This window comes from Thermobia domestica, chromosome 8 (assembly GCF_964235325.1).
Source record: "Thermobia domestica chromosome 8, izTheDome1.hap1.1, whole genome shotgun sequence".
Classification (NCBI taxonomy): domain Eukaryota; kingdom Metazoa; phylum Arthropoda; class Insecta; order Zygentoma; family Lepismatidae; genus Thermobia; species Thermobia domestica.
In genome coordinates, this window is record NC_137461.1 from 271,796,830 (window position 1) to 271,818,237 (window position 21,408).

Consider the following 21,408-nt stretch of genomic DNA (forward strand, 5'->3'; position numbering starts at 1 on the left):
ATTATTATTATTTATTCTTTGAATATTGCAAGAAAATCTATTTAAATGATTATTCAGAAACTAGATCAATACTTTTTAATCATGTATTTATTTTGGCAGAAATTTATTTTAATAATAATAATAATAAAGTAGATTCCTTTTTTGGGATGTAAGTTAACTCTTTAACTTCAGATACAAGGACTCAGAGATAGTTTATTGTCTGGAAGTCTCACCTTTGTCTGGAAAATATTATTATTAGCATGATTCAAAAGTTCAATTTTAATTCTTGATTGGGTTTTCAATTCTGTATCCGCAGTTTGATGAAAGAAAATTATAATTCTGGATGGAAAAATAACGTAACGCACTTCTTAAGTCACAGAAAATGGGTCACTTCATCGAAAGAAAAAGAGCATATCGTGAGTACGGCACGTTCCAACTCTGTACTTTCGTGATTTGTGGAAGTGAAGAATTATATTCACCGACACGTGCCTAACCAAAAGATTAATAAAATCAGTGCATTCAAAGAGTAGCAGTCATTTTGTTATGCATGGAAATGTACGTATGTATTTATTTTAAGTGCGAACTTAAGCTAATTACATGTTTCAAAGTCATAATTCGATATCATAGCCCGAACAAGTATTTATACCGCATTAAAAGATTAAGTTTTGAGAAGGAGGAAATTATTTTTACACTATAACTAAGGTTTCTATTTCAAACAGGTTAACTCAGAACCGTTCAATAAGAAATAAGTTCTAAGATTATAGTAAATTATACTACTGTACAAAATGGCCGAACTTTTCTTCAAACTCCAAATAGTGCTCTCATTAGGTATACTCATGTCCAAAATTATTGTCGCATGTCTATAAATATGTTGTTGTAGGAATATCATTTGATAACGAATTCGCCCGGTATTTCTTATACTGTTAGTACGTGTATAATCGGCAAAGACATGTATGTGGCAAATTTCATGTTAAAAGAGCAGTAAATAAGAACAATAAAACGAAAATAAAACTTTCTTGTTCATTTAGCAACATTTTGTTTTACTCATTCTAATTTTCGTATTTATAATTCTTTTCCTATGACATTTACAACAAATATACATTTCCTGATTATACACATAGTATCAGCATTAACAGTACCCTGCAAACTCATTATCAAATTATATTCTTACAAGGAGACAGTTATAGATATGCGACACTCATTTTGGACATGAGTGTACCTTAAACAAAATGTTTCAGAGCTTGTAGATAAATGCACTTGAACTGAGAACTACTTATATGTTCCTTTAATACTGCAAATAGATAAATGTGACTTTTCGTGCTTTTGTGTCTGTTTCACGTTCCAAAGGAGAACTGTTTCTTGCCTGTAAATTTGAAGTTAGGCACAGGCAACCTAAGAAATCCAAATGATAAGGCAAAATTTCAGGTTTTGGTAAATTTGAGATTGAGCAACTCTCAGTACAAACTGTAAGCCTGAATTGCATACAAATAAGAAAGGAAGAAAAACGTTACGAGTTCGCAATTACAATGAAGAAATTTACCTGATGCATCCCACTTTTAAGTAATATTTTGATAACAGTAGTTTGAACGGAAATTGAAAGACGGCCATTGTCGCTAAAACTGCTGATAAAATATCATTCAAAAGGGGTCGCCTTGTCACTGTTTAAAAAAATCCTGAAAGCCAATCACGACAGCCGAATCGGAATCAAACCTACGACATAAAAATTACCTGTCTTTGTTACTCGGTAAATATGCCGCAGAAACACAAAAATGGTAGCTGAATAATAATCACAATCATAGGTATTCTGTCATTATTGGAAGGTCATTTGCCGCAACTGAAATGCTTCCATGCTCTACAGTATTCCGCTAACCTCTTCGTCTTCACATACCATTTTTATGTTTTGATATCGTTCATTAATTGTAATCTCCTTCGTCCCCTCCCTCTCCTTCCTGCCACAATACCCTCTAGCACGTCCCTTATGACACAGCTCCTTCTTATCTAATATCCTAATTAGTTTCTCTTCCTCTTCTTAATAATATTTAAAATTATTCTTTTCTTCCCCACCATTTCCAACAGCCTCTAATTATTTTTTCCGCTCCACCTAGTTAGTTCTCTCCTTCTTCTCCACACTCACATTTCGAAAGCTTCCAATAGTTTTGCATCATTTTTGCATAATGTCCATAACGGTGAGTTGAATAAAGAAATATAAAGTACATTATACCAAAATCTCCTTTCTGCGTGTCAGGTCCCTACCAGTGATACTCAAGCTTGCAAGCTGGGCTCTCGAGATCAGCAATTGAGATCGATTCGTCCGAGCACTAGTCCTACAAGTGGATAGCGAGTTAGAGCTAAGCCCCAATGAGGTTAGTCAGTGCGACGAAGAAATGAACCAGAGCCATTGAGGACATTAAATTAAATGAAATTAAGTCTGTTTTACGTCCTACGGTTATGCCAGATAGGCTAAAGGAGAATGAAAAATGAAATTGTGGAATGAAGAAAGTGGGAGGAAATGGAAGAACCCTAGAAAACCCACGCACACAGTGAGAACAGTGAGTTCGAGGTCAATGAAATTAATAAGCGTAAGTCTTATTCAGGATAGCAACTCGAAGCTCGATCAAGTGCAAGTCTCAACAAGCGTTAATCTCATTGAAATTAATAAGCGCGAGCGAGATCCCTTGACAGTGAACCTCAGTCCGAGTCAGTTCCGCTGCAAAATGGCCATCCCTGGTCTCTACATAATGAACTGAACACCACAAATACTCGTGAATACGTTAATAAATAAATAAAGCGCATCGTACCAGAAAATGCCTAGAGTTATTTCTCTTGAAAACTTTACTTACAAAATTTCTAGGCGAACTGCTTCAAATCACTGTTCTTCTTCGCCTACTCCAAACATTTTAGTTCAATTCTAAGTAAAAATTCATAAACACATTCATAAAAATATATTTTTCATTCATAAATAGTGCAGATTATGTACACCATTGAAAAAAAAACCTCTTACATAATAGGATATTTCAGCCCCCTGTATTCTTTTTAACATTAAAAATATAATACAAAACGTTGATAACATGGAAAATATTATCAGCAAGTATATACACAATAAACGGGATGCTAGTCCAATCAGAAGCTTTCCGTAAACTGGTAATATATATATATATGTACATACACCCTGTATGGTAAAAAGATTCGGTGATTAATCATTCCTTACTACCAGCAGACGTCATTATTGGGTACAAACAGGAACACTATATATGTACCATGAGCATTTCACTTGTCCTCATATGTTCGATTACCTCAAGTACACAACCACCAGAAGTATAATTATCAAAGTTAATATCATACCACCAAACAAAATAAACTTGTCTTGGTAAGCACGCTTTTCTATAAACCGCATCGTTGTGTTGGAAAGACCTAACGTGTTGGCTATGTCCATCATACGACGATGAGCTCCCTTCATAGTAATTCTTTGGTCCCGTAAACTTTCTAAGATTCCTGCACCAGACATAATCATACCGTCCACATTTCGATTGGCATTCTGGAAAAAATATATAATATTGTATTAGTAATATTACAGTTCATATCAGTTTGCAAACTTTAGATAACAGAGAAGATACTAACACTTAATGCTCGAAATGTTTAAACCATAAGAAAGAAAAGTCAGGAAGCATGTTCAATTATATATATATATATATATATATATATATATATATATATATATATATATATATATATATATACAAACAAACAAACAAAGAAATAAAAGTTTTGTATATCGGACTCAAGGGTGGGATTCAATGTATTTTGTTCCACAGAATCCAAATTTCAAAACCCCAAGATGATTGACCGTCTCAATTCATTTTATGGGTGAAAAACTTAAGCGATTTTGGATAGGAACAATGCACGTAACATAGCCATACAATAAACAAAATTTCTGTCAGCGGACCCCAGGGTAATGGATTTGATGTATTTTGTTACACAGAATCCAAATTTCAAAACCCCAACATGATTAACCATGTCAAATGTTTCTATGGGCGAAAAACTTGAGCAATTTTGAATTTTGTTTTACGGGCGAAAACGCGTGTTCTCCCTATCCAAAATCGCTCACATTTTTCGCCCATAAAACAAGTGATATGGTCATTCGTCCTGAGATTTCAAAATTTGGATTCTGTGAAACAAAATACATCAATCCATACCTTGCGTTCCGAAGTTTTTTTTTTTTTTCATAGCTGTATTACGTGTATTTTCCCTATCCAAAATCGCTAAAGTTTTTCGCCCGTAACAAAAAACTGACACGATCGATCTTCCTGGTTTCGAAATTTGGATTCTGTGCAACAAAATATATCAAATCCATTACTCTGGGGTCCGCTGAACAGAACTTTTGTGTGTGTCTGTGTGTGTGTGTTGTGGCTGTGTTATCAATTAAATAATAATGTATAATGAAATATGTACCTCATATCTTATACGTGTAAATTCATTACATAATATCCTATACGTATTGATTCTCCTTCCCCCTCTTCTCTTCTCACCAGACGCAGAGATATCCTCTCCGCTAGTGTCCCTAATATGTGCTTTAATTCTTGTAGGTTGTTTTGGTCATTCCTATGTACAATTAATCGCAAAAGCATGTAGCTTAATACAGTCCTGATGAAGAAAGAGCGTGTTTAAGTTCACAGAGTAATATCTATTACCTTTTATTACGAAATGTGAAGAGTGACGAAAACAAACAATTTTTGAAGACTATTTTCTTTTCCCTTGCTAATAGGTGTCAAAATATTAGTCGCATTGGTCACAGTGTCATTTATTTAGCAACGAAACTTTCACCACTGGAACTTAAGGAGTTATCAATACTACGAAACCATTTCTAAGTATTGTGTGTTGCTGGTTGCCTTAGATAAGAAGACATTTTCTTTTTTAAACAATTGATGTGCATCCCATTTTTTTTTTTTGAGTAATTATTCTTTCTCATGTCACTTGAGAGAGGTATATTACATAGTAAATACAGGGTGTTTCAAAACAACACCGACAATGTTTGGGAGATGATTCCTGACACCAAGATAAGACAAAAAGTATAGACCAACCTGGGTGCACAAATGCTTCCTTTCGGAGTTATAGGCTGCCGAAAACATGAAAAAATTAATTTAAAGGTCTATAGCTCTAAAACTATGGGACCTATCGCAGTCGGGTCAACACCACTTAGGAACTAGTATGTGCCCTAACCAAATATCCAAGTTTCAGAATCCTGCGGTACTTCCGCAACAATTTTTATAGAGGTAGTTGCTGAGTACTTGAGGTTATATGCCCATAGTCAAATTCACTCTATAAAAATCTTATCTTGGTATCAGGAATCACATCCCAAACGTTGTCGATGTTGTTTTGAAACACCCTTATAGCCCTTCATGAAAAAGGCTGAAGATGACATCCGCTATGGACGAGTCAAGGATGACGTTACATCCGTCAGTATTTCCGGTGCAGTGGAAGTTACACTGGTTATCTTTCAAGTTAACCTATAAACAATATAATGAAAGAGAAAATTGTATTTTTTTTAAATGTAATTTTTGTTTAATACTGTAATTGTGGTTTTAAATTTTCGGAACAAAAACTTAAGAGAATAAACACAAGAAGGGTAAGCAAAGGAAGTAAACGTTTTGGATAAACATGAATCATATACTGCCTATGCTCTTCTTACCTAGCAAACATACCTAGTCTGGAACTGAAAAGTAACTTTTCGAACTTTGTACCTTAGTTCTAACCAGAAGTGTAGAAATTACTTGATTTATTCACTAATAACTTCTATTTTTAAAAAAAGTAAAATTAATAAATACTACCTCACGATTCTTACTTCGGGGTAACGGTGGTCCAGTGCCAGAGCGCTTACCTCTGGTGTAAGGAGTCTTTGGTTCAATCTCGGTCACGCGAAAAAATGAAATGAAATCTAAGTTTTGCGTCCCACGGTTATGCCGACTAGGCTAAAGAAGACGATGATGATGAGAAATAAATTAAATGGTGGAATGAAAAAAATGGGAGGAAACAGAACCCCAAGAAAACCCACGCACACGGTGTTTGTTCACCACAAAGCTCACTTGGTGCGAGCTGGGATTGAACCAAGGACCTCATGCACCAGAGGTGAACGCTCTACCACTGGGTCACCGCGGCTCCTCCGGTCACGCGAGGTTAATGGACAACTGTGTTGTAAGTTTCCACAAGATTCTTGTTTAAGCTGCTCTTTGTTCACATATATTGGCTATTTTTATTGGTAACGAGACGCTATAACTGAAGGTAACATGCACACTGGCCGGACAAACTCAAAAACAGAACAAATAACTTTCAGCTTTCATTGATAAAGCATTATTAAATACTAACTTTAAATATTTCATATTCACTCTCTCTTAATGGTAAAATTTGTAACGCAATCAATATCTACCTGTAAAGATGTGTGATGCTGTAGCGAATGATCAATAAGAATCATCGTGTTCTCTTCAGAATTTGGAGAAAACCGTTGACTGAGCAATTCTTCTCTTTCCAGTTCTTCTTGGCGCCTTTGATACCTCACGTGTTGAATATTCCTTAGGGCTGCCTGCGAAATGCAACATTTATATTATAAATATAATCACAGTAAATAAACAAGAAATTAAGTAAAGAACGTACTTGCATGGTTTGGAAAAATCTTTATATAATGTTTCGTCCATCTTTGAGTTAAAATAAAAGGACTAACGCTCTATGGATTTGTCTTGTCTTAAATATGTATCCTATGAATACAGTAAGCTGATAGAAGGAATAACGTAATAATTACTTTACGAAGAAAGAATCACACGATACGATAACTTAAGTTTCCTGGTTTCTATCACACAATGAAATCGAGCACTCAATGAATTGGTAAATTGGGAGCTACCGTGATGTATTAGACATCCTGCTCAGAAAATACAGAATAAGCAACAATTCTCTTAATTAATCCAATGTTCTCGGGATTGCTGCCAGATTGAGTGTTGCTGTGCTGAGCTTTCGTTACCATACAGCGGCAACATCTTTAGAGCTCTGAAGATGTTGCCGCTATATGGTAACGAAAGCTCAGTACAGCAACACTCAATCTGGCAGCAATCCCGAGAACACTGGATTAATAGTAGACGCCAGTAAAGCTTCAAGATAACCATTCTCTTACTAGCCTTATTACAGAGTTTGTATCAACTATCTTAAAACGTTAGATTCCGTTAAATACCATTTAAAACAGAGCGTTAAAACTAAATACAGTAAAACATGTATTTAGTGGTATCGAACGGAACTCCCAAAAATTTCCGTTAAAGAGAAGTTTCCGGTAAACGAAGGTAGACCTATGCAAAAAATGCACGTATATAATAAACATACCAAGATAAAATAATATGTTGTAGGTACCTTAGTCAATTTACAGTATTTATTTCCACTACAAGTTAATACACGCAAAACTTGCAATGAGCAGAAAAAAATACTGTACACACATTAACTTTATTTTTTCTATAGTTAAGGAGACTTTTCTGTGCACATTACTGAATAGCTGGTCAACTTTACACAAAAACTTTAACCTGAAAAACTACATTAAATATATTAGTGTTATTTTGACGTAAGGCAAATTGTTGCAGTTCCTTTAAACTTATATCAGCATCTTGGTAATTCTTTATCCTACACCCTTCTTCCAGCTGAATGTCATATTTCTCTTCTTCTACACCCACTTCACCTTTCAGATTTTCCATATAATTCTCAATTAAGGTATCTACATATATTCGTTGTGTCTGTTTCGGTTTGCACTATCTGTTTCACTGACAATGTAGTGTATTGTATATAGGTAACTTACCTCTCAACGGAAGTCTAAAAACTTTCTAAAGGCTGCAATCCGGAACGTAATTTTTTTTTTTTTCGTTAAAAGGTTTATTTTGATTTCGGTTGTATGCATTACACAGTTTCCGCTTAATGAAGGGAATCTAACACTTCTTTCGCCCCTATATTCAAGGGACCGTGAAATATTTCCGTTTAATATAGGGTCCGTTGAAGGCAGGTTTTACTGTATTTTAGTTTGGTGATGAGTATTTGACTTTTACTTTGTTAACCCTCGAAAACCTGGAGACCAAATTCTGACCTGGCTACTGAATTCAGATCTGAAATATCATGTCCTCACTTAAACATCTCTTTCAGGGAACTAATTCCTTGACTAACATGTTACCGCTAATCGTAATAGGATTAACCATTTAGTTTAATGAGTCAAACTATCTGAGATTGAGCTGGTTAAAATAATCATTGAATTAGTTAATGAAAAATTGCTAATTGATACAATAGGATACATATCTACTACAAGATTCCTACTGATCTGGAGAAATCTATTTCCCTGACTTCTCCCTGACCTTTGGCAGGAAATTCCCTGACTTTCATGACACTGTCGGATGACGTTGACATATAAATAAGAAATAAATAACGGTGAATATTTATATATGAGAACATTCATTCTATAGAGACAAATAATAATCAATTGCTCATACGTACATTCCACTTACCATGCATAAAAATCTGAGCAACGTTCCATACTGTGATCATTAATGGTTGGCTAAACTGAAATTGGTGTACAATTAATGGTAGAAAAAATATATTTTATAAAATTTCCCTGATTTTTAGTCTTTTTCCCTGACCTGCACCATCTTCGTGAGTTTTCCCTGACTTCCCTGACCAGTAGGACCCCTGACTAACTAACTAACTAATTAACTAACTCTATGGCTTATGGAACTCGGAGGTTCAATGCCGCATTCACAAATGCTCTCCATCCTTAGTTTCTATCCTTAGCTAACTGCATCCAGTTTCTACTTTGTATTCCAATCTCTGCGAGATCCATCTTAATATTGTCCTCCCATCTGCGCCTAGGTCTTCCTAATGGACGTTTTCCGATTGGTCTTCCAGTCAAGACTTTGAAAGCGTTTCTACTTTCTTCCATTCTGGCTACATGACCCGCCCATTTAAGCCTCCTAGACTTGACGACCCTAACAATGTTGGGTAAACTATATAAATTATGTAATTCCTCGTTATGAAGTTTCCGCCATTCCCCATTCCCGTTCCTCTTAGGTCCGAATATTCGTCTCAGGATCTTGTTCTCAAATACTTTCAGTCTATGTTCTTCCCTCAGAGTAAGTGACCATGTTTCGCAACCATACAGAACAACAGGCATGATTATCGTTTTGTATATTTTAAGCTTCAAATTCCTCGACAGAATTCGCGAAAACAAGAGATTTTGAACCGAATAGTAACACGAATTCCCTTTTAGTCGACATTTAATTTCTAGTAGGAACCCTGTAGTAAGTATAATGAAATAAAATTCTTGCACCTTAAAACATCACAAAGACAAAACCTGCATACAATTTAGAGCTACTCCTCAACTCTTGCTAGATGTGTCTAAACAAAACTTCTTGTTACATGAATCTTTTAATCTTTTTTCACCTTGTAGATTAAAAGCCATAAGATGAGTTTAAAATTTGACAGTATTCTTCTCTCCTATTACGCAAATTATAAAAAATCCTTTGTATGTATCTGTATATAGAGAGATCGCAACTAGCAAACACTCGTTAATTGATATGGTTGGTTGATGGAATTTGGTACTGATTTTCAGCACCGAGCCTACATGAGACATAGATCTACAGTTTAAGGTGTAATCTGAACCACCGTAATGCGTTTAAATGTCAAAGCTCTCCCTCCACGAATCAAACCCGAAACTTCGTGCAGCACAGATGCTCGCGTTAGCTACTATAACAGCGTTTGCTAATTGAGTCTCAATTTAACATCGTCTACTGGGTGTTCGCTATTTGTGATCTTACTTAGAAACATATACCAAGGATTTTTAATTACGCGAAAAATAGGAAAAGAAGAAAATCTTACGTACAGGGTGTCCCATAATTATGTATATGATGTTTGACTGGCTGTAGTTGTAATTCTGGGGGAAAAAATCGATATGGCAACACTGTGTATCCTGAGAGTTGGGATAACGGTCCTGGACTTAGAACCATTAGTGTATGCCAGACAGGATGAACGAAACATTCCCGAACAGCTGGATTAGTTGATGTGGGTCTGTGAAGTGGCCAGCTCGATCTCCCGATTTGGAACCACTTGATTTTTTTCTGCTAGGGTTTTAAAATAAAAGTGTATCAACATTACATACGTAATTTGGCCGAACGAAGAGAAGCTATCACAGAAGAGCTCCACTGGACAATAGCAGAGGTCTGTTAAGCCGCTTGTAACAACGTAGCTCTTCGTCTTCAGCCATGTATCGATTTGCATGATGCATTGGTGGACCATGCCATGGAGAACAGAGATTAAAATTCTTGTAAGAAAAAGCATGAGGGAACTGTATTTATATTAAATTTTATGTTCAAGTTATGTGACTAGTGTCTTTACCACAGTCATTGAAACATCATATACATAATTATAGGTCACTCCCAGGGGCGTACGCAGAGGGTGGGTCCTTGGGGTTCGGACCCCCCCGAAATCCCGACTTTTTTGTAAATGTAGTCTACTTTTAGGGACAATTTTAGAAATTATCATATAATTTAGTTTCAAATTGTATTTGTTTCACCCACCCCCCGAAACAAATTCCTGCGTACGTCCCTGGCCACTCTGTATTATCGAATTTTAAACATATCTTTCACTTTTCATTTCCAGAGTGGATAAACAAAGAATTTTAAACAACATATCGTTTACGGAGCGGGAAGGGAAAGTTTTTTTTTTTTTTTTTCAAGGGTAGGAGGTGGGGAGTGCCTATAATTTGTATGAAATTTTGTCTTTTGGACGTTTAAGATACCAGAAATTTATTACTTTGTTATTTACGAAACATTCAAGAAATCAGCTTAGCTATGAAACAGGGTTTCTACTAGTCAGGCAAAATTGTGCAAGTCAGAGAAGCTCTGGGAAAAAAATTGGAAAGTCAGGGAAACTTTGTATAAGATGTCTCATACGTAGTGTATATTTCAGTGTCAGATGTTCGAGGTAATATAGTAATTGCAGTATTAAATAAGTAACATAACTTTATTGAAACTGTATACGGATATTTAGTAAGTTTTTTTTTATTTATTTTTAAATTTTATTAATGAATGTGTAAGTTTCATATATTGCGATATTAGAACTTATTTTATACAGATTTCTAGAAAGTCTGGAGCATAGTTCATTGTCAATGTTCGTAGGTAATCTAATAATTGCAATATTGGATAAGTAACAGATCTCTTTCAAACTGCATATGGATATTTTAAAAGAACTCTGTCATTATTAAATGAATGTATAAGAAATATCTTATCTTCAGAGTAATTGACTGTCAGACGTGTGTGGGTAGATATTAATGATCACAGTATGGACGATTTTTATGGGAGGTAACTGGAATGTACATATGAGCAATTGACTACTATTTGTCTCGATAGAATAAATGTTCTTATATAAATATTCACCGTTATTTATTCCTTATTTATATGTCAACGTCATCCGACACCTGTCATAAAAGGCAGGGAATTCCCTGCCAAAGGTAAGGAAAAGTCAGGAAGTCAGGGAAATTGATTTCTCTAGATCAGTAGGAACCCTGTAAAAGAAATTATGGTGGAAATACGAGGTTGGGGCAAAAGTCATGGCAACTATTTTTTTTCTCGAAGATACCAGTCCGGTTGGAAAATGTGACATATACAGACGAAAGGACGAGGTGTTAACTACGTATGTGGACAACGAATAGCACTGAAATATCGTAACACACTAATTTATTACGGTAGTATACAGGGCAATATGGCTTTCATGGTGCAAAAGAATGACAACACAGTACGCATACAGTTGACATGACAAACCTGGGCCTTAAGACCCTCAAATCGTCCCCTGCTACTTGCACCACACGCTGCCAACGATGTGGGAGGCGCTGAATACCATCCGCCTAAGAATTTGCCGCACCATATGTGAATCGGGTCACCTGTTCGCGCACAGCATTAGCAATGTCCTCGCGTGTTGCAAACCGCCTACCTCGTAGTTGTTCCTTAATCTTTCGAATCAGTTCAAAGTCACAGGGAAATGCCAGGAGAGTACGGTGGGTGTTCCAATTCTTCTCATCCCCAACGTCGCAATAGCTGCCCTACACACTCTGCTATATGTGCTTTTGCATTGTCGTGCCAGATTATTGCAGTGTCCACAAGATCCGGACGTTTCTCCTTAACGCCACTTCGTACCTGTCGCACCAGGAAGTCCCTGTAGTACTGTACGGTCACTGTTCTGCCATGTGGAACAAAGTGGCAAACAATGACACCCCTGACGTCATACGCGATGAGCGACGATAATCATCAATTTTACTGGGGAAGGATTCTGACGGAAGTTCTGCCTCCTTGGTGATCCAGCATGTCGCCACTCCGCGGACTGACGTTTCAGTTCTGGTTCGTATGCCCGGGCCCAAAACTCATCGATGGCCATTATTCGTGACAAGAATTGATCGCCGTCCTGTTGCCAGCGTGCAAGGTGGTCGAGCATATTGCATAACGCATCCACCTTTGAACTTCCGTCTGTGCATGCGGTACCCACCGCGATGCGATTTTGCGTAGTTGGAGCTCATTACGCAATATCCTGTGACGGTGCGTTTCTCGATGCCATTTACCTCCGCCAAATCCAGTAGCGTCCATCGTCTGTCTTCATACAGGAGCCGCTCGATGACAGCACGTACCACGTCGGTCCGCACACTGACAGGTCGTCCCGAACGTTGCTAATCACTGGTTGACACACGTCATTGCTAAAACTTTCCTACCCACCGTGCTACTGTCCGGTATGGTGGGGCATTATTCCCAAGGGATTCCACTAATTCACTATGACATTCCATCGCATTTCTCCCTCGGAGAACGGCTATTTTGATGTAAGCGCGCTACTCAACACGGGTTACTTCCATCTCGCACGACACTCACCAACTGACTGATTTCACATCACGCACTGTACTACTACCAGCTATCACAGAGTCATGTGTTGTGCTGCATACACACTATGCCTGCAGAACTTTCACATGACATATAGAAGTTTGTGGTCCGCAAACATGTCTGCAAGAAAAAAAATAGTTGCCATGACTTTTGCCCCAACCCTCGTAAGTATGGTGAGGCCACTCACTCACTTCCGTCCCGAGCAGCTGAAGACTTAAGCTTCGACAAATACATTCTATTGTAATCGATTGTATCCCCCTCCTCCCTTTTAAATTAGTTTTTTCTCTTTTAAATTTTATAGCTGAAGAAGCTTTAACTCGACGACAAACGAAATTAATTACTTTTGTATATTTAATACCCTCCTATGAAATTTTTTAAGGATTATTTTCTTGCAAGATCTATCTGAAAATTTTATATGTATATCCATGCTCAATTATACAGTATAATGAAATCGAAAACTAGAATTCAAATGGAAAGTTAATATATGCTTTGATTACACAAAACACTCATTTGACATGTGTATTACTGAATAATTATTATCGAGAATCGACTGAACATTAATAAAGACTAAACGATATTCTCGTACCTGAACACATTATTCAAAACTTAGTTCGATGATTTTTCGACTTTTACGGGTTTTAAGTTATGAACATTTTTGTTTATTTTAATAGATACGCATTAAATGATATCAATTAGTAACTAATAACGGGTGACTAATATTAATTCCAATTTGAAAAATTAAATAAATAAATAAAAAATTGCGGAATAATGACGACGTGATTTAACTCGTTTATTTAAGGAAAATTCATAAACAGACCACACTCCATATTAAAAAAACTATAATTTTTATTCTATCTTTAATTATTCGTATATAGGAATAAATATCCATAATTGATTATTTTTGAAAAACTATTTGTCTTCGTAGAGGGCACGTGACTTTGTGACTACATTATAGAGCCTCCCATGCTTACATATCAACACCATGGTCCTTTCATTTTACATACTGATTTGATGGAAATGAGAGGTGTATTCTATGAATTAAAAAAAAAAAAAAAGTTCCCAATATATTACGATTCGTCATACTAATGTCAGTTTTGTTGCATTTAATATTGCAGGCTTTAAATGCGGAGTACGAATTTTGACCACCAAAATAAAGCATTAGCCCTGTGAAAGGCTTTTCTCTATAGTGAGTGGTTTCAGGCTTAATTGGAAGTGTTTCTGCTATTTTACATCTGGAAGATAAACATGAGTCTTTTGGAATCAAATAAAAAATTCTTTTATCAACTATTTTTTTTTTTAATTGTCTGCTATATAAAGCCTGTTTGTCCTCGCTCACTTGGCACCTGAACATATCCATCTTTGATTGCTTGCTCATGATGACGAAAAGTGGGTCCTCTATGACACTCCCAAACATACCAGACATTGGTTAGCGCTACGTGAACCTGTTCCTCACACCTCAAGACCACCTCTGCACCCTCACGAAAGGGTATGGTGGAAGTGACAGCAAGTGGTGCATCACGAGCTCCTTTCATTGGGCCAAACCATCACTACTGACCTCTATTCTCAGCAGTTGCAAAGGGCACAGTGCTTGTACACTGTGCATTGCGGCAGAGGGAACCGGCATTGGTGAATCGCAAGGGTGTGCTGTTCCTGCACGACAATGCCAAGGTATTATGTGGCAAACAGTTCCCAGGAGATCCTTCAGCAACTTGGCTGGGAGACACTGTGCCATGCACCATATTCATTGTGCGCCTACGATTACTACCTGTTTCATTCTCTCGACAACTACCTCCGTGGGAGATCCTTTGCAAATGAGGGAGACCTGAGTAACGCACTCACGGACCTCTTTGCATCCACGATCGCCGAGTTTTATCACCTGGTATTGCACAACTACAGGGACGTTAGCAAAAAGTGCTGCTGATGGAGATTACTTCTTAACTAAATGTATGTATCGTCTACTATATTGCTCTTTGTTTATCCTGCTCTAGAACAGAAAGAGCTTTTTTGCTTACCTTGTACCACTGTTACTTTAATAGTATAACCACTATTACTAAGACTTACATTAAGGAGGGGGGGGGGGGGGGGTCCGTGTTTTTTGGCCGTTTACGAGAAATTTGCCAATCACGCTTTGCTAGTGCTTGCAGAAGCTTAATTTTTTGTCGATAGATGTGTATAGAAGTTCAGCATCTTTGTGTTAATTTTTTCCTCTATCTTGCCTTTTAGGCATATGGCATGGGCTCAACTTTTAGCACATCTCTAAAAGTGCTTGTACCTTTTTCTTGGAAACTACTGAAGGGATTCGTTTAATTTTTGTACCGCGCGCCCTACACTAGCTGGTAATGCTACCGAACTAGGATTATTTTTCTTCGATACATACAGAACCAATAATTATTTTTTAAGAATTCGAAGAATTTTAATGTCATTTTTTATATTCACCAAAGAGTAATTGAGAAATAAAGGAACTATGTTATAATTAGAGGTCTGCGCGGATGCGGATATCCGCAGCAAAATGAGTATCTGCGGATATATATTTCTTTTCTGTGCGGATAGCGGATAAAGTTGCGGATATGGTATCCTACATCTTTTCTCTACCTAAAAAAAATCACTATAAAATTTTTGATGATGGAAAGAGCACTAAGAAACGTTTGTTTTGAATTAAACGTTTTAAAACAGGTTGAAAAATAGCTAAAATTAAAATAAGTATGTTTGAAGCTTGTGACTCAGTGACAGCAAAAGAACAAGAAATGACATGAGAGTTGTCCTTTTATTGCTCTTTTCAATATTTTTAGCAGCCGTTTTGTAGGTGAATGACATCTCTGACCTAAAAAGAACGATACGATAGGCCCCTTCGCTACTCCTCGAGTATCGCTATTTACTGTAAAAATGAAAAATAATTGCCGCCAAAGACCCTCTGATAAAGCTGAAAATTTTCAGACCATTGGCCTTGAAGATGAAGAAATGTGTTCAAATAAAGTTTCCCCAGCCTGAGAGGCCAGGAACCATAATTTAACACACCACATCCCCTTCCGTAAACTGGAAACTGGTGGCAAACTGGAGAAGCGCGTAAGTCACCGAAATAGTAAACAAATCACATCATTCTTCAGCAGCTAAAATCTAGAAAAATACGCTCATCTCTCTCTCTCTCTCTCTCTCTCTCTCCCTTTACTGTTACTTGACTGTTCTTTACTGTTTTCTTTGAAGTACAGCAGATACCGAATGCACATTTGCAATCCCGCAGATTTCTCTTTTCGGAGAGGTACCAATGACCTCAATGAAGATCCCGACGGATTGGAGTTTTATAACAGCAATTTCTGTCTCTCTCCTTCTCTTCGTGTGTGTATAGCCCTATATATTCTGGGCCTCTGGTAACGAAAGAAAGAACAACCAATGCGTTGTTTCTCTGACCCTAAGTGTGTCCAACAATAAGTGAAGGCTGAAAAAAAAAAAAAAAAGTAAATTCTAAACTTCCTCTATTGCCTCGTCCCGAAATTAAAGGCATAGACCTCCTATTTGTATTCGAAGTTATTTTTACTTCTAGTTTCAGTAAAAGCGTGGTCGTGAAAACATGCAGATTGTATTGCGTTGTTAGTTTCGGGACTCTTTTTAATTTAGTGTAATTGCTGGTGCTAGTGTCAGTTTTGGATGGAGGCTACCTCAGCCACTACAATTACTTCCAAATTAAAGCAGGGAGTATATACTATTGTGCAAGAAAATAAACTGAAATCAATAATATGGAAAAGTTTTGGTCATGTGTGCGATGGTGATACTAAAGTCAAAGATGTTGTGGCATGTTTCCAATGCAAGAAAGTTTACACTTACAAGGGACATCAGTCAGGTACATCAAATATAGCAAAACACAAATGTGATCTAAAGCAGGCGTCGATGATTAGTTTTTTGAATGTGAAACCACAGAACAAGTGTGTTCCAGTTCCACCGAACTTAAAGCAAAGTGCAACAAAAAGACTTGTGACCTTTGTTTCAAAAGATATTGTTCCTTTCTCTGTTGTTTCTGGGAACGGTTTTGTAGAATTTTCGCAATTCTTGCTTGAAACGGGTGCGAAATATGGACCAATAAACGCGAAAGATCTACTTCCACATCCAACCACGATTTCTAGGGCGTTGACAGAAGAAGCTGCGTCTCTTCGAGATACGGTATCTAGTGAGGTGAAGGAGGTGCTTGATGATATTGGTGGTGCAGTGACTGTTGACTTGTGGAGTGATCGGTATAGAAAAATAAACTATTTAGGGGTCACTTTTCATTACATTCACAAAGGAGCACTGCAAGAACGCGTCTTGTGTACTAGGGGATTGGACTGTGAGATGAAAAAGACTGGTGATAATATAAGAATTGAGATTATTCGCGTATTTAGAAGTTTTAATATCATCAAATTTATTGACCAAGTAGTGTTTGTGACTGACAGAGGTCCAAATATCGTTTCTGCTTTGCGGCAATACACAAGGATATCGTGTTCTGCTCACATTTTAAACACAATTGTAGAGAACACTACAACAAATTCAAACACAGAAGTGGATGATATTTCGTATTTGATTGGTTCTTGCCGTGGTCTTACGACATTCTTTAAAAGATCCGGACTGCAAAATCGTCTCGATAAAACCCTGAAGGGCGATATTGACACTCGCTGGAATAGTAAATTAATTATGTTTGAAAGCATCGAAACACAGTGGGAGAACATCTTATCCATTCTGAAGGAAGCAAACAAAGAAGACTTATTGGATGATTTAAACAGGGATTTGTTAAGAAAATTGATACTTTTCTTATCACCCTTTAAAGCAGCTTCCGATGAGCTTGAAGCTTCAAAAAGGCCTACGTTATTTCTTGCTGTATTATGGAAAGAGAAACTTCAAAGTATGTTGAGAACACAAACAACACAAGACTGTTTGTTTCTTCAGAACTTGAAGAAAAAGGCGCTTGCACTTATCAGTGAAAACTGGGACATAACAATGATCCATAAATTGGCAGTTTTTCTTCATCCTAAATACAAAAGTATGAAGTTTCTCTCAGAGGATGAGCGAGAAGAAGTTAAAAACAATGCTAGAGAGATGGTAGCGAAGAGGATGAAAAGCTCTATCCGAGAAGAACGACTATCTCCACCAATAAAGAAACAAAAGGTCAGTGTTGGCACCTTTCATGAATTTGAAGATTCTTCTGATGATGAAGCCACAGGAAGTCCATCAAGCCGGAAAGATGAAGTTACCAGCTATGTACTCCCATGCGCAAAAGAAATTGCGCGTATACTGTAACTCACGATTTTCCGTATTTATTCCTTTTTCCTTACGTTTATGGGTAAAATTGAGTTATTAGTATGTGGAGATAATAGAGAGCAATCCATCTAAGGAGATATTTCCAAAAAATATAATAAAATAATAAAAATATAAACAAAAAACAAAATTATGCTCGGTTTTGTGTATACTGGCAACGATGATTTCTAGGGATTTTTTCAGTAGTACAGCACGATTGCGGAGGGAATTCAGTAGGGAAGTCGAGAAGATGGATCAAGGAACTGGATACTGAACTAAGATGTTGCATTTATTGGTTAAAACCTAGTGTGTAGATTGCCTGCCAAATATAAATTAGCTTCTGTAACTAAGATGTCGTACGAAAATATAGAATTAAACAGAAAAACTCTTATGTTAAGGTTCGAAGCGATACGCACCATGGTTATGAAGATTATTTCTTAAGAAAAAAGAACAAACACAACGTAGCCTCTGTGGTTAGGTGGATAGAGTGGCGGACTCGTGGATATTTTATTATTTTGACACCACATCGAATCCCATCCCATTTTTTTTAACAAAACATTATTAGAAGTGTATAACTTTGATGTTAATAAGAACCGAAACAGTATAATAAGGAAATAACTTATTGATAGTATCCTTTAATCGACATATTTATTCAGTATTAGAATACGTGTACTATTGCCAACAGTTATTGTTTTCAGTTTATGGTCTTGTATGTTACCTGCCCGTTCTTGAACAGCAGAAAACTCACTTCGGATTTGTGTGTCAAGAACAGGAAAAATAACATACGCGACCTTGACAGTCTTCCCAAGTTTACCACTTGTTATATCGACATGACGTTACATCGAATGATGCTTGTTGTCGTGAAAAAAAGGAAGAAAGGAAAAAGCTGATGTCAAATTATCGTGTGTGTGTGTGTGTGTGTGCTTGTGTTTTTTTTCTTTTTAGAGTATTGACTTTCTCCCTCTCTCTCTTTTTTTTCATATCCACAAGTGCAAGAAATTATGACCGACCTTTGTGGGTTTATTGGGAATAGGACGATTTATTTTGGATTGCTAACAGACGACATTTTTTTAACCATTTGCTTTAAACTTTGGCTTTGTGGCTCTTAGCACCCACAAAAGGTCATTATAAACTATATAAGCAGCTCCCGTTTTCACTGGCCGCTGAAAAGATATTGGGGAAGAGAAAAGTGCTTGCCGTAAAGATAATGAATAAAAAAAAAAAAAAAAAAAAACAAATTAAAACAAATATTTTATAAATCTTTATAATACACTGTAAAGTTACGAGCGATTACGGCTAAGAATTTAACGTGAGATTAAAATTACGAGTATTATGTATTATGATTAAACAAATAATATACAATAAGTAAACTACAAGCAAATTGTATATTTAACAACCTGAGTGCTTAAAAACAATTACTTTATTTTTAATTTTTATTTTTTTAAAATTACTTACTTTGATTAGATGGCCTTTTTGATTTATAGGAATGATTTTTTTTAAAAATTTTATTTATAATTTGCGCTAGCGGCAACGAATGAGAGTAGGGGATAATTTATATAACACTTGCGTTTTATTATGCACTGCACAAGGAGGGTGGGGATTAAGTCAGCCGCAACTTTTTTCTTTTGGTTTTTTTTTTTTTTATACAGAAATTTGGTTTTCTGTAAAAGTCAAAAACTAATTTGAGTGTTATGCTTATATTTACTAAATTCTAACGACGACAAAAACACGATTTCAAAATGCAATCATAAGTCGGTGTAAGGAATGTTTTCGTTGAACAAAGCTAAATTATACAGATCTATGTATGCGGAACACGAATATTTCCAAAAGATAGCATGAATATGAACGATAATCATACCATATTTCTACATTATATAGTAGCGTGAAAAACTGATATTAAAATGATATAACAAACAGTCATAAGCTTTTTTTCTAGCACGGCAACACATTAAACTTAACTCATTAAATTTTGGGAATTACAAATTATCACCTTACATGTCGTTGTATTCCTATTCGTTTTCACGTTCGAGCGACGAAAGAAGAAACTGTAGTAATAGTGATAAAAATCGAATTCGAGATTTCAATGAATTCAAGTTTCACGCCCCCACATATCGAAAAAGTTATTTTGATGTCTGTCCATCTGTTCGTCTGTCGGTTCGTCACGCTTTTTCATGTATTCAAATAGAGGCCATACTGTTCGACGTATCTGGACCGAATTCTAGACATGAAGTTTTTATAACACTTTAAAAAAACTAACTAACTATATGGCCTATGGAACCCGGAGGTTCAATGCCGCGTTCACAAAAGCTCTCCACTGACTTCTATTCTTAGCTAACTGCATCCAGTTTCTACTTTGTATTCCAATCTCTGCGAGATCCATCTTAATATTGTCCTCCCATCTGCGCCTAGGTCTTCCTAATGGTCGTTTTCCGATTGGTCTTCCAGTCAAGACTTTGAAAGCATTTCTACTTTCTTCCATTCTAGCTACATGACCCGCCCACCTAAACCTCCTAGACTTGACGACCCTAACAATGTTGGGTAGATCATATAAATTGTGTAGTTCCTCGTTATGAAGTTTCCGCCATTCCCCATTCCCGTTCCTCTTGGGTCCGAATATTCGTCTCAGGATCTTGTTCTCAAATACTTTCAGTCTATGTTCTTCCCTCAGAGTAAGTGACCATGTTTCGCAGCCATACAGAACAACAGGCATAATAATCGTTTTGTATATTTTAAGCTTCAAATTCCTCGACAGAATTCGCGACAACAAGAGATTTTGAACCGAATAGTAACACGAATTCCCTGCTTTTAGTCGACATTTAATTTCTTCGTGAATATGATTTCCCTCTCTTAATACTGATCCTAGATATTTGAAACTATCCACTTTACCAAAAGTATTATTTAATATTTTAACGCATCCATAATTTGCTGTATTCCGGTCCCGACGCACTTCCATGTATTTAGTTTTCTCTGCATTTACTTCTAAACCCATGTCCCTGCAAGAGTTTAATAAGATATCTGCATTTCTTTCTATTGTTCTCCTATCATCCCCTATTAAATTTACATCATCAGCATATGCCATAACCTGGTCAATACCGTTCAACTGTAGGCCCTGGTTGCTATCTTTGATTTTCCTTATAGCGTATTCCAGAACGAAGTTAAATAATAATGGCGACAACGCATCTCCTTGTTTCAGGCCATTTTCGACGTGAAAGCTCGTGGACAAAAATTTTCCTACCCGGACTTTACT

General features: G+C 36.6%; 1 protein-coding gene across 1 annotated transcript in view; it reads right to left on the reverse strand.

Moving 5' to 3' along the window:
* Nucleotides 1–2,906: 2,906 nt before the first annotated feature.
* The window catches only part of Membrin (golgi SNAP receptor complex member 2), a 41,124-nt gene continuing 22,622 nt past the window's right edge, over nucleotides 2,907–21,408 (reverse strand). Inside the window, exons 3-4 of the mRNA XM_081769811.1 lie at nucleotides 6,401–6,553; nucleotides 2,907–3,514 (exon numbers count right to left, since the gene is read on the reverse strand). Coding sequence (XP_081625937.1) covers nucleotides 3,269–3,514; nucleotides 6,401–6,553 — 399 coding nt within the window. The 3' untranslated portion in view covers nucleotides 2,907–3,268. The remainder of the gene's footprint in view (nucleotides 3,515–6,400; nucleotides 6,554–21,408) is intronic.